The sequence below is a fragment of the Impatiens glandulifera genome, chromosome 4, assembly GCF_907164915.1.
Source record: "Impatiens glandulifera chromosome 4, dImpGla2.1, whole genome shotgun sequence".
Classification (NCBI taxonomy): Eukaryota; Viridiplantae; Streptophyta; class Magnoliopsida; order Ericales; family Balsaminaceae; genus Impatiens; species Impatiens glandulifera.
Genome location: NC_061865.1, coordinates 8673026 through 8688680, shown reverse-complemented (window position 1 = coordinate 8688680; position 15655 = coordinate 8673026). Strand labels below are relative to the sequence as shown.

Sequence of the window (15655 nt, the reverse complement as noted above, 5' to 3'; positions counted from 1 at the left end):
ACTTTCTTAATGATTGTCATAATCACTTTTTAATAAATAAAAGAGTGGATATATATAAAAAAAATTGAGCACGACAAGCGTCTAATAAAAATTGTACAGATGACCGAGCTTAACAAAAATTGTGTAAATGACCACTTCTTATTTATCGGACAAAAATACCTCCGTTTCGCGACGACACACTCAACGAATTAGGGTTTCATCGCGTTACACGACGGAGTAATTTTGTCCGAAGGGCAAATAAGGGAATTATTAATCTCATTTTATCAAATTTCAAAAAAAAAATTTATTTAACTTTTTTTTTTGTCAAATTTTGTTTTTTAAATTGAATGACTATTTTATTATTTGAATAGATAAGATAGGAAGATGAGAGGGTATATTAACTAAAAGATATTTTGGTGGATAAAAAAAAGATAGAAAGATAAAAAATATATATATATATATATATATATTAAAATTTGGATAATAAGTAAAAAAAAAAATCTAAGTGTGTACTGTCTAATATTAAAAAAGATATTTTTTTATTAAAGTTTGAAATTTATACCACCAAACTTATAAAAAAATAATTAATTAACTATTTTTTTAATATTAAAATAAAAAAAATTATAGCATCAAATGATACCTAACCTTCCTAATAGATTCTTATTCTCTCTTATATAATTGTATATTTTTTATTATGATAATTTGAATTATTATTTGTTTTGAAATATTGAGATTATAATGTTATTTTTTTTTGATATAATTTATGAATTCTTTTTTTTTTTTGAATTATAGTTTAAATTATTGTATGATTTTAGCTCTATTTATTTTAAAAATGGTTTCATTTTATCATCTAGATTACTTTCTATATTATTATTTTTTTACCAAACATAATAAAATTATTTTCATAGTTTAGCTCACATTTTGATTACGTGATAAAACAAATAATTTAAAAAAAATATATAAAAAAATAATTATTAAATACAATGTATGATTTAAAAAGTATATAATAATGGAGGTCAACTACTTCTAATTTAATGGGTTAGAAAACATGTTTTTCTCTTTGTCTGTTCAAAAAGAAGGAAATTACCTATATATAGTATAGAATTGAGTACTTTTGAAAGTACATATATATTTATTATAAGATCTTTTTGTGATTTTGTATTGAATATTCATGTGACCAATCCATTAAGTAGTTATTTTAAGTAATATGATTTGTTATAAGTTATTATTTGGGATTATTTGTGTGAAATTCTTTTTGGTATATAATAAATTATATTTTTTTTTTATTTAAATAAAAAGTATTTTATTGTTTTAAATGACTTGAATGATATATTTTATAAGTAAATGGTTAATTATTTGAAATTGATGTATATTGAGTTTGAAAATTCATTCTATTGAGAAAATGGTCACAGTATGTTATAAATTATCAAAAACATATAAAAATAACGAGCATAGTTTGATTATTAATATGTGATTGAATCTAAATAATTTTTAATTATTATATATTAGTTTATTTTATTTAATAGATATACAATATTAATGTTTAAAAAATATTATCTAGTTTTTTTAGTTATTAATGTATCTAAAAATATTAGCATGTGTTATATATGAACACAATTTTTCATATTGACAAAGAGTGATGATATAAAAAAATTAAAACAATATTTGTCTTTTTTTAGTTAAAGAACTTTAACTTAACTAGTATAAATCATTGTACATTTACATGGATAAAAATATATTAAAAATATTATTTATTTTAGATGAGTTTAATCTTAAACGTAATGTTAACATATATTTTGTCCTTTCGACACCCCACTTAACCCTTCAATTGACCATCATATTATGACTCACACTTTTACATATATTTTTTTATCCCCCAGGGGAACTACCCACCAATCTTAGTCGAACTCAATTGATGATACATCTCTTATCTCTCGTCAAACTCAACCACTGATCTTAATTCCGACCTCACACTCGACAAATCACCCACCACCCGACCTCCATCTCATGACCTCGCACTTTTAAATGTTCATCAAACCAACAACTAATTCTGACCTCACACTCGACAAACCACCCACCACCCGACCTCTATCTCTTGACCACACACTTTCAAATGCTCGTCAAATCAATTAATAATTCCGACCTCACACTCGATAAAATACCCACCACCCGACCTCCATCTCGTGACCTCACATTTTCAAATGTTCGTCAAACAAACCACTAATTCTGACCTCACACTCGACAAACAACTCTGACCTCACACTCGACAAATCACCCACCACCCGACCTCCATCTCGTGACCTCACACTTTCAAATGTTCGCCAAACCAACAACTAATTCTGACCTCACACTCAACAAACCACCCACCACCCGACCTCCATCTCGTGACCTCACACTTTCAAATCCTCACCACATCAATCAACAATTCCTACCTCACACTAGATAAACCACCCACCACACGACCTTCATCTCTTGACATCACACTTTCAAATGCTCGTCAAACCAACCACTAATTCTGACCTCACACTTGACAAACTACCACAACCCGACCTTCATCTCGTGACCTCACACTTTCAAATGCTGGTCAAACCAATAACTAATTCTGACCCCACATTCGACAAATCACCCACCACCTGACCTCCATCTCGTGACCTCACACTTTCAAATGCTCTCCAAATTAACAACTAATTCCGACCTTACACTCAACAAATCACCCACCACCCGACCTCCATCTCGTGACCTCACACTTTCAAATCCTCATCACATCAATCAATAATTCCTACCTCACACTCGATAAACCACCCACCACACGACCTACATCTCGTGACCTCACACTTTCAAATGCTCGTCAAACAAACCACTAATTTCGATCTCACACTCGACAAACTACCACAACCCGACCTTCATCTCGTGACCTCACACTTTCAAATGCTCACCAAACTAACAACTAATTCCGACATCACACTCGACAACTCACTTACCACCCGACCTCCATCTCGTGACCTCACACTTTCAAATGCTCGTCAAACCAACCACTAATTCTAACCTCACACTCGACAAACTACCAACCACCCGACCTTCATCTCGTGAATCACACTTTCAAATGCTCGTCAAACCAATAACTAATTCCGATCTCACACTCGATAAATCACCCACCACCCAACCTCCATCTCGTGACCTCACATTTTAAAATGCTAAAGAGAAGAGATATGAAAGATGAAATGGAGGGTGCAATATGAGGATAGAAAAAACGTGACATCAAGTTATTTGTTGGAAAAAGAATAAAATATAAAAAGGGAGAGTAGAGAAATAAATTTTTTTATTTTTTTATCTAATAAATTTTAAATTGTGAGAGATAAAAACATATATATAGTATTATAAAATTATAGAGAAAATATAAAAAAATATGAAGAGAGAAGAAATTAATATATATATATATTTATTAGGAGAGATAAATATATTTATTAGGAGAGATAAACATTCGATATTGGTTTTTAAAATAAATTTGTTAGAAATAAATTAAAATATACATAACTTTTTATTTTATCAAAAATATAAAAAATATTTATAAAACAATTTATATAAAATTAATGACTAAATATATATATATATAAACTAAAATTATTTAGGAAAGAGATTAATGTTATAAATTAAAGTAATAATAATAATAATAATAATAATAATAATAATAATAATAATAATTAATGTGTATTTTGTTTTTTAAGAGTCTCTTTGTCTTAGAAATGAGATTCTTCATGTTTTTTAGTTTAATGTTTAAGTTTTATTTATTTTATATAAGTTGTAATTGCGTTCTTATTTTAAGAAGTACAGTAGACATAATTTCATTTAAGTTTGTTTTATTTTCCAATTCTTTATTCACTTTCTAAAAAGTTTTTCACGATCAATTATCGAAGTCTTGATTGTAATTTCTTTACAATTAATATATATAGATATTAGCAGATAAATGACGTGTACAAAACATTTCTCTCATAATTATGTTTAGATAATATTTGGTTTGAATGGATAATGGACTCTTGCATTATTGAGAAATGAATTTTCAATATTGGATGCTGATCAACGTATATTTTGATAATGTTCATGGTTGGATGAGGTGCTCAGATGTGAAAATTTAAAATTTATCTCTTGACAACCTTGATAATATTGTGATATTTATTCTTTGTTCTCTTGTTTGGATTATCTCGAATGAGGAAAATGATCAATGATTTCAAAAGAATTAAAAAAGAAGCCATTTTAAAAGAATTAAAAAAGAAGCCATTTTAAAAGAATTAAAAAAAAATATCCAATGACTTTAAAAGAATTAAAGAGGAAGCCTTGTGAGATTTTCACGATTCTGAAATGGAGATTTTTTTTAGTATCCTTCAACTATTATCTACCAAAAAAAAAATCGAGATTGTCTCTACCTAATGTTTAATTAAATGTTTGGCCTATCAACCAAATATATGTAGATGTAGATGGATGATAAAAGACATACATCTTACAATTTGACCAAATTATTCTCTCTTTTATACCGAAATAAATTAGAGCTCTGTCAAGATTCAATCCAAACACATATCATGATTGAATATATCTAATTTATCTTGTTAATTAAAATTATCATTTGACACTGAAATTAGAAAAAACAGGATTATGTGAAGTTTGTCATTTTATATTTCATATCATGGGTTGACAATAAACATACTTATTTTGTTTAATATAGTATAGCACATGGTTATGGGTCATGATTATGACCATGGGCATGATGATAAACATTCTGCTTCTGTAGTGTAGCACGGTGAACTTATATGCGCACTTGGCCAACAACAATAGCATGGTTTAAATTTTTTACAAGTATAATCTGGTTTGCATAAATGTACATTTATTTTCTTCATCCATTGTTGCTGGTTCAATTCTATAATAAAATCAAATGAAATCAAAAGAAGTGAGTATATATAATGTATACATGTAAATAAAATCAATTCATGTTTAAGATTGTGTATTGAAAGTACTTGTCATGTAACTTTTATGAGATGAATAACAATCTAACAAAACATGGGTATATAAACTAAAGTTTTCACTTACTAAAATAGTATAGTGGATGGTTAGGTTCTAAAAAGAAGGAAGTTGAAGCCTAAGAAAACAACTTTTTAGAATTTCAACTGTAAAAGGAAAAAAGTGTCACAAAAAAAAAAAAAAAAGTAGAAAATACAAGATAAACATAAAATTCCCCGTACATAATAACCCAGTTAAAATGTAATCATATTTATATAGTTAAATTTAAAGATGAAAAACAAATCAATAATATGTGAAGATTTTCACCTTCACCGGAAACATTGTTGAGAATAAATAGAGAGTATACAAATAAAAGAGTAAGGGCGGAGAGAAATTTGAGGTGGGAAGCCATTGTATTATATTATTATTTGATTGTTGTGTGAAAAATAGAGTAGTCTTTATGGAGTATTTATAGTGGTGAAATGAGAAATTAATATTTATTTTAATATACAATGATCAATTTTAAATATTACTTTTATCAAATTGTTGAAAATAAGAAAAAAAAATATAACTTTTATATTTTGTAGTAGATTCTGAGAATCAATTTTAAATATTATTTGAAATCATTCAAATACTCAAATAAAATATTATATTACATTTACTTTATTATTTGTAATATTTTAAAATAGTAAATAATATCATTATGACTAATTTCCTAAAATAACTCACTTCTCATATCAAATATTGTCTTATTAAATAATAAATAAAGTTGAATTATGCAAATCAATTAGGATTATATTAAGAAATATCTAGATATTTCATTTCCCATCCATTAGCAATAATATGGACAATTTATCAAAATATATTTATGATTGTGTGAGTTATTGTAGTATTTATATTTATATTTATGTGAAATCATATATAATTATCTATGGATAAGAATATATATAAAATATTATTTATTTATAAATATTTTAAATAAAATTAAGATTAATCTTAAACTTAATATTAATATATATTTTATTTTTTTGACACCCACTTAACCATTTAACTGACCCTGATATTATCCTTTCGAAAAACCACCACCAATCTTAGTCGAGACCCTAATCTTGTGACTTACACTTTTTCATATGTTTATATTTTTCGACAAATCACTCACCAATTTGAGTCAACTTCTCTTTTACTCCCACTTCAACAAATCAACAACCAATTCCAATTGATCACAGACAAATCACCCATCACCCGACCTCACACTTTCAAATGCTCGTCATACCAACCACTAATTCCGACCTCACACACGACAAATCACCCACCACCCGACCTCTATCTCGTGATTTCAGACTTTCAAATGCTCGTCAAACCAACCATTAATTCCGACCTTACATTTTCAGATGTCTATCATTTGTGTAAAATTTTTATCACCATATATTATAGTCAAGAATGATTTGGAATCCGAACCATAGTCTTCAACATTAAATGTGAACACTTAAACCGTTAGACCACTTATGAGTTATGATTGTTGAAATAATTTTATTATTTTGTGTATGTATATATATTTTTTATTTAATATTTATTACCAATTAGTTAATTTTTATATTAACATAAAAGTTATTTATACTCATAAAGAAAATATAATATATATATATATATGATGAGAGAAAAAAATGTATGATAAAAGATAAAATGTATTTATATAAAATTAATTATGAAAAATAATATAATATATATATATATATAAGGTAATAAATAAATATAAAATTATGAGGGTAGGTGCATTTATAAAAAATTGTTTATATATACATATAAATAAAATAAATATAAAAATGATGAAGGTAGATGCATTTATAACACAAAAATATATATATATATATTTATATCTTGAATTAATATTAATATAAATAATTTTTTAAATGATATATGGTAAAAAATATATATATATATATATATATGAACCAATTCTTGTTCTACACACCTTTTAAATAACTTTTCTCAAACTACCCATTTTCCCAAACTGCTCACTTTTTTCTCTCTAAATCTATATTATCCTTTTAATTACACATCTTTCACATTAATCCACTAATTACTCTATTTTATAAATATATATAATTAAAATTAATAATACACATATTAAATAAAATATATTACATTAATATTAAAATAATATATATATATTATTTTTACTTAATTTTATAAATATAATATATAATTAAAAATAAACATTATAAATTAAATAATTTAAAATAATATTATAAACTAAAATAAAATATATTACATAAACCTTTAATATTATATATTAAAATAAAATATATTATATTATATAAATAATAAAATAACACATATATTACATATATATATTAAAATAATATATATATATATTTTATTTGTACTTAATTTTATAAATATAATATATATAATTAAAACTAAATATACTAAACTAAATAATTAAAATAAATATTATAAACTAAAATAAAATATATAAAATAAACTTAAAATAAAATAAAATAAAACTTTAAAATAAATTAACTAAACTTTAAAATATTTATAAAAGTAATCAATTTAAAAACCTTAAAATAAAATAAATTATATAAATTTTAAAATATTTATAATATTTAACACATTTACGTAAAATAGAAGTCTTATTTTAATATTTATGTAATATAAGTATTATTTTAATATTTATATAATATAATATAATATATTTTATTTTAATATATAATATCAAAATTTTATGTAATGTATTTTATTTAATGTATAATATTTTATTTTAGTTTATAATATTTATTTGAATTATTTAATTTATAATGTTTAATATTAATTATATATATTATATTTATAAAATTAATTAAAAATAAAATAGATGTGTTATTTTAATATTTATGTAATATATGTGTTATTTTAATATATAATATTAGAATTTTATGTAATGTATTTTATTTTAGTGTATAATATTTATTTAAATTATTTAATTTATAATGTTTAATTTTAATTATATGGTATATTTATATATGTGTGTTATTTTAATATTAATGTAATATATTTTATTTAATAAATGTATTATTAATTTAATTATATATTTATATTTATAAAATAGAGTAATGAGTGTATTAGCGTGGAAGATGTGTAATTAAAAAAATAATTAATGATTTAGAGAGAGAAATGTGAGTAATTTGAGAAAGTGAATGAAAATGTGTGTAATTTGGGAAAATTTTTTAAAAGGTGGGTAGAACAGGAATTGGTTCTATATATATAGTAATGGAAACAAAATTTAATTAAGAAAAAAAAGATTGAGAGAGAAGAGAGAAAATACATGATGACCTGAATTATATATTTGATGATGACGTGGATTAATACTTGTTGACTTTAAACATTATTATTATTAAATATATATATATATAAAAAATATTTAATATTTATTATCAATTAGTTAATTTTTATATTAACATAAAAATTATTTATACTCAAATGTATAATAAAAGATAAATGTATTAAAAATAATATAATATATATATATATATATATATATATATATATAAAAGATAATAAATTAATATAAAATTATAAAGGTAAGTGTATTTTTAAAATATATATATATATATATATATATATATATATATATATATATATATATATATATATATATATATATATAACAAAATAATTTTGATTCAACCAGCTCTTTCTCAACTTAACTTATCCGCTTGAATGATCTATTTTAAATATGAAGCAATCCCTTACTAATCCCATAATGAATATCTTTTTAGTAACCTGACTTAGGTTACTTTGGAGTTTCCTAAATCATTTTTTATTATTAATCAATGATTAAAATGATGAAGGTGCCTTTATAGAATAAAATAAAATTATATCTTAAATTAATATTAATATAAATTATTTTTAGATGATATATAGTAAGGAAATATATAGAAAAAAAAGAAGGTAAGAGAAAAAAATATATGTATAACGTTTACTATATATATGTGGTGCTTGTTGACTTTTTATATTTATATTTATATTTATATTTATATTTATATTTATATTTATATTTATTCTTCATCTCTTTTATCTATTATTTTATTAATTAATTAAAATATTAAATAATATTTATTTTAAAAAAATATATTATCATTATATATTAATACATTTTACTCTATATATAAAATTTTCAATCCTTAAAATCACCACTAAATCTGAAATTTTTAAATAACCCAAATATATATATAAAAAATAATGTTTAATTCAAAATTAGGAAGACTCGGTCATCTAAATTTTCTCTTAATATATATATATATATATATATATATATATATATATATATATATATATATATATATATATATATATTCTTTTGTAATTAATTTTACATAAATATTATTTTTCTTTTTAATTATATAAAATATATATTGTCTTATTAATAATTTATATTTATATATATATATATATAATATTACATGTTTATTTATCTTATATATATATATTTATAATATATCTAAAAAGACTATATATATATATATATATATATATATATATATATATATAATAATAATAATAATAATATTTATCTTTCCTAAAATTATTACTAATTTTTTTATCTTTCAGTGTATAAAACAATTGAACTTATATATATAACTTTCTATTCCTAATCCTAATCCAAATTATAATTCTAATTCCTAATTTCTAATCCGAAAAGACTTATCGATTAATATAAACATTTATAGATGTTTGATATTGTATTTGTTTCAATGTACATGTTGCAAAATACAATGAATTTGAATGTAGTTAATTGATTAAAACCAAATAATTTTTAATATTTCAATATGTATAGACTCTTCTTATTTATATATTGACTTTCTCTCTTCTCTTTTTCTATATATATTCACGAACGGATAATTTATCTCTTCTGATGGAGAATTCAACAATCACAATTAAAATATATTTATATTTATATTTATATTTATATTTATATTTATATTTATATTTATATTTATATTTATATTTATATTTATAATTATATTTATATTTATATTTATATTTATATTTATATTTATATTTATATTTATATTTATATTTATATTTATATTTATATTTATATTTATATTTATATTTATATTTATATTTATTCTTCATCTCTTTTATCTATTATTTTATTAATTAATTAAAATATTAAAATAATTTTTATTTTAAAAAAAATATATTATCATTATATATTAATACATTTTACTCTATATATAAAATTTTCAATCCTTAAAATCACCACTCAATCTGTAACTTTTAAATAACCCAAATATATATATAAAAAATAATGTTTAATTCAAAATTAGGAAGACTCAATCATCTAAATTTTCTATATATATATATATATATATATATATATATATATATATATTCTTTTGTAATTAATTTTACAGAAATATTATTTTTCTTTTTAATTATATAAAATATATATTGTCTTATTAATAATTTATATTTATATATATATATATATATAATATTACATATTTATTTATTTTATATATAAATATTTATAATATATTTAAAAAGACTATATATATATATAGAGAGAGAAATAATTAGGTGAGGGAATTTGGTGAGAAAATGACTTGGCATAATCTTATTCTGAAAAAATCAAATAATTTCTCTCTTTTTTCTCTTTCCTCTCACTTAATGAATCATTGAATGTGATGCCACGTCATTCCCTCACCAAATTCTCTCTCTCAATCACTCTTCATATATATATAAAATAATAATAATAATAATATTTATCTTTCCTAAAATTATTACTATTTTTTATATCTTTCAGTATATAAAACCATTGAACTTATATATATATAAGTTCCTATTCCTAATTCAAATTCAAATTTCTAATTTCTAATTCCTAATTTGAAGAGACTCATTTATTAATATAAACATTTATAGATAGATGTTTGATATTGTATTTGTTTCAATGTACATGTTGCAAAATACAATGAATTTGGATGTATTTAATTGATTAAAATCAAATAATTTCTAATATTTCAATATGTATAGACTCTTCTTATTTATATATTGACTTTCTCTCTTCTCTCTTTTTTTTATATATATTCACGAAGAATATGGATAATTTATCTCTTTTAATCTGATAGAGAATTCAACAACTACAATTAAAATATATTTATATTTATATTTATATTTATATTTATATTTATATTTATATTTATATTTATATTTATATTTATATTTATATTTATATTTATATTTATATTTATATTTATATTTATATTTATATTTATTCTTTATCTCTTTTATCTATTATTTTATTAATTAATTAAAATATTAAATAATTTTTATTTTAAAAAAATATATTATCATTATATATTAATACATTTTACTCTATATATAAAATTTTCAATCCTCAAAAACACCACTAAATCTGTCATTTTTAAATAACCCAAATATATATAAAAAAAATAATGTTTAATTCAAAATTAGGAAGACTCAATCATTTAAATTTTCTCTTAATATATATATATATATATATATATATATATATATTCTTTTGTAATTAATTTTAGATAAATATTATTTTTCTTTTTAATTATATAAAATATATATTGTCTTATTAATAATTTATATTTATATATATATATATAATATTACATGTTTATTTATTTTATATATAAATATTTATAATATATTAAAAAGACTATATATATATATATATAATAATAATAATAATAATAATAATAATATTTATCTTTCCTAAAATTATTACTAATTTTTTTATCTTTTAGTATATAAAACCATTGAATTTATATATATAACTTTCTATTCCTAATCCTAATCCAAATTCTAATTTTAATTTTAATTCTAATTCCTAATTCCTAATCCGAAAAGACTCATCGATTAATATAAACATTTATAGATGTTTGATTTTTTATTTGTTTCAATGTACATGTTGCAAAATACAATGAATTTGAATGAATTTGAATGTAGTTAATTGATTAAAACCAAATAATTTTTAATATTTCAATATGTATAGACTCTTCTTATTTATATATTGACTTTCTCTCTTCTCTTTTTCTATATATATTCACGAACGGATAATTTATCTGATGGAGAATTCAACGATCACAATTAAAATGTATTTATATTTATATTTATATTTATATTTATATTTATATTTATATTTATATTTATATTTATATTTATCTATTATTTTATTAATTAATTAAAATATTAAAATAATTTTTATTTAAAAAAAATATATTATCATTATATATTAATACATTTTACTCTATATATAAAATTTTCAATCCTCAAAATCACCACTAAATCTGTAATTTTTAAATAACCCAAATATATATAAAAAAAATAATGTTTAATTCAAAATTAGGAAGACTCAATCATCTAAATTTTCTCTTAATATATATATATATATATATATATATATATATATATATATATATATATATATATATATATTCTTTTGTAATTAATTTTACATAAATATTATTTTTCTTTTTAATTATATAAAATATATATTGTCTTATTAATAATTTATATTTTTATATATATATATATATAATATTACATATTTATTTATTTTATATATAAATATTTATATTATATCTAAAAAAGAATATATATATATATATATATATATATATATAATAATAATATTTATCTTTCCTAAAATTATTACTAATTTTTTTATCTTTCAGTATATAAAACCATTAAACTTATATATATAACTTCCTAATCCTAATTCTAATTCTAATTCCTAATCCGAAGAGACTCATTGATTAATATAAACATTTATAGATGTTTGATATTGTATTTGTTTTAATGTACATGTTGTAAAATACAATGAATTTGGATGTAGTTAATTGATTAAAACCAAATAATTTTTAATATTTGAATATGTATAGACTCTTCCTATTTATATATTGACTTTCTCTCTTCTCTCTTTTTCTATATATATTCACGAACAACACTTTCCTATTTATATATTGACTTTCTCTCTTCTCTTTTTTTCTATATATATTCACGAAACACTGACAATTTATCTCTTATTCTTATGGAGAATTCAACCATCACAAAGGGAGGAGATATCTACAATAGAGATGAATCATTGATTATGACCAACATGCTTTCCCTCCCAAATGATTTGGTGATCGACATCTTAGCTTCTCTATCTGCATCATCTCATTCTGATTTTCTTAGGGCAAAAACCGTGTATGAATAAACAAACACATATTTAGTTATTTTATCTTTTTCTCTTGATAACTTGATAACGTTTAATTCTTTTTCTTAATTCTTGTAGCTGCAAGACCTTGAACGAATTAGGCGACAATGATTTTATATATCAAATCATGTCTTTAAAAGGTATAGAGTTAGTTCCGTGGAACAAAGATAAACAACAAATTCTATTGGAACGATGCATACAATGTCATAATTCAGAAGCCTTTTATAGACAAGGAATGGTAATTAAATTATTGGATATGAATAATGAGTTTCATATATATATTTTTAATATTCTATATTAAGTGATTATATATTTTTGTTCATGTGTTTGTAAAGGTGGACTATTTTAGCGATAAAGGTACTAAATATGGATTGGATTATTTACAAAAGGCGGCAAATTATGGACACGCGGGAGCCCTCTATGTAATTGGAATTATCTCCCTTTTTGGAGATACAGAATCAAATAAAAAAGGGATTGAGATTCTAAACCAAAATATTCTTAAAGGAATATTATGGAAGTGTCGTAAAGAGATGGTTCTTTTCATATACATGTTATGGACGAACATTCCGACAATCATGAATAAAGATGTGGTTTGTTGTTTAAATCACGACAACAATTATCAAAAGAAGTGGAGATTTACGTGGCCAGTTGAAGATGGTGATGATAATGTAGAATGCAAGGCATGCAAATGCGACAGGGAGCTTGATTATTTAATGTCTTCTCTTGGAATTGATCGTTGAATGTTTTTATCGATTTTTTTATTATTTTCTTATAAAAGAAAAACTAGCTTTAATTGTATTCTTATGTCTAAAAAAAAGGAAACTCTTATGATTTCAGCAAAAATAGGTATTAGTTAAGGTTTTGATATGTAGTACCTGTCCCAAATCAACGGCTGGATTCAAGCTTTGTCCGCAGTCATAAATCATATCAGATTGAAGAATTCTTGTTTCTCCTGTCAATAGGTTTATTTCCACCTGCAACGCCAAGAACAACACCATTTTTCAAAAAAATAATTCAAATTAGGTCAATGACATTAAAAACGCGAAACAGAGACAACAAAAACTCAACCAGAAAACCAAATTACTTTATAAGGATCTCAATCAAGTTCATACCTCACTCACAGCAGCGCCATAATTAAGGTAGTCACCAGTTCCAGCAACAGGCACATAGTAAGCATTTGCTGCAAAGTTCACTGATTCAAGATGTCCCTATTTATACCATCAACGTAGTAAACAACAAAACTGTTATATACTTCTAAAAGTAATCGATTGACAATTGAAATCTTTTATTTTTGATAACCCGCCCCACATGACCTCATTTCAATCCAGTTGATTTCAATTAGAATCGAAATTGAGACCTTCAGGCAATAAGTCCCTTAGTCCAAGATTCTTGTTATTTGAACTACCAGGTGGGTTAGACAGTTGAAATCCTAACTACCTATATGCCTCCAAAAATGATAACAGTCTACGTTGGGGATAAAGGATATAGTCTTTTACATGCTAGTCTAAGGTCTTCTCCTACACCCTCGATATACACGAGACAAGAAAATCAATTGACAGTTGAAATGCACATTATCTAAGCAGCAAAATCATCAACATGAAAGCTATGTTGGAAAGAGCATACCGCAGTAATCAACGCCTCCCATTTCACAGAACCCGTTTGTTCCCATAATCTGTTCTTAATCGGCATCAGTCTTTCCACCAAAATATCGCAACAAAGTTTCACGGCAGCACAGCTCGACTCCGATGTAGTACTCCCAGCTGTAAAACCGCTTTGTACAAGACTCAGAGAATCCGTTTGTATGACTCTTATTTTATCCAAGAGGTTTTCATCATCATCATCTGCATTAGATAGGTTTGAACTAAGGGCAAATGCAGTCATTTGCTTTACTTTTGTCCAAAGCCCTTGACCCATTTCAATTCCTCCAACTTCTACAACGATAGAACCGTCCTGTAGGATACTAACTTTCCCGGGGATTGGGCTCACAGTAACCTCATAGATTATAGGCACTAGAGAGATAGCCCGCTTCCTCCACGTATTATTCCCATTGAACTCCTTTATCATTTCGATCCTTTCGTCCAGATGTGAAGTAACCACCAATTTATTACGCAGCAGATCCGGGCCTGACCATGGCAAAACTTGGTTATCTGGCTGACGCCTCAAACTTCATGAAACTAGTAAAGATCATATTAATTGTATGACTAGTTGGATTGAATTAGAAAGAAAACTTCAAAAGAAAAAGACAATTGATGAAATTGTGCAAATAACAATTAAGAAAGAGAGAACATTGGAAACAAGTATTGAAGAGAATAATTAGAGTTGTGCAAAGAATTGCGAAAAATAACTTGGCACTTCGAGGAGATTGTGAAAAGCTTTATGTTGAGAATAATGAAATCTTTTTGCAGTTAATTGAAATTATTTCCGAATTTGATCCAATAATGAAGAACATCTTCGGCGTGTTCAAGAACG

The 15655-nt window shown here is 22.8% G+C and overlaps 2 protein-coding genes across 2 annotated transcripts; one reads left to right on the top strand and one right to left on the bottom strand.

The window, feature by feature from the left end:
- Window positions 1–13078: 13078 nt before the first annotated feature.
- On the top strand, window positions 13079–13926 carry LOC124934653 (putative F-box protein At1g67623). The gene is made up of 3 exons (XM_047475174.1): window positions 13079–13176; window positions 13265–13424; window positions 13522–13926. The coding sequence occupies exons 1-3, from the start codon at window positions 13079–13081 to the stop codon at window positions 13924–13926; spliced, it is 663 nt and encodes a 220-aa protein (XP_047331130.1).
- Window positions 13927–13987: 61 nt separating this feature from the next.
- On the bottom strand, window positions 13988–15285 carry LOC124934652 (abscisic-aldehyde oxidase). The gene is made up of 4 exons (XM_047475173.1): window positions 14810–15285; window positions 14299–14394; window positions 14062–14160; window positions 13988–13993 (listed from the first exon to the last, which is right to left on the bottom strand). The coding sequence occupies exons 1-4, from the start codon at window positions 15248–15250 to the stop codon at window positions 13988–13990; spliced, it is 642 nt and encodes a 213-aa protein (XP_047331129.1). The 5' UTR covers window positions 15251–15285.
- Window positions 15286–15655: the final 370 nt, after the last annotated feature.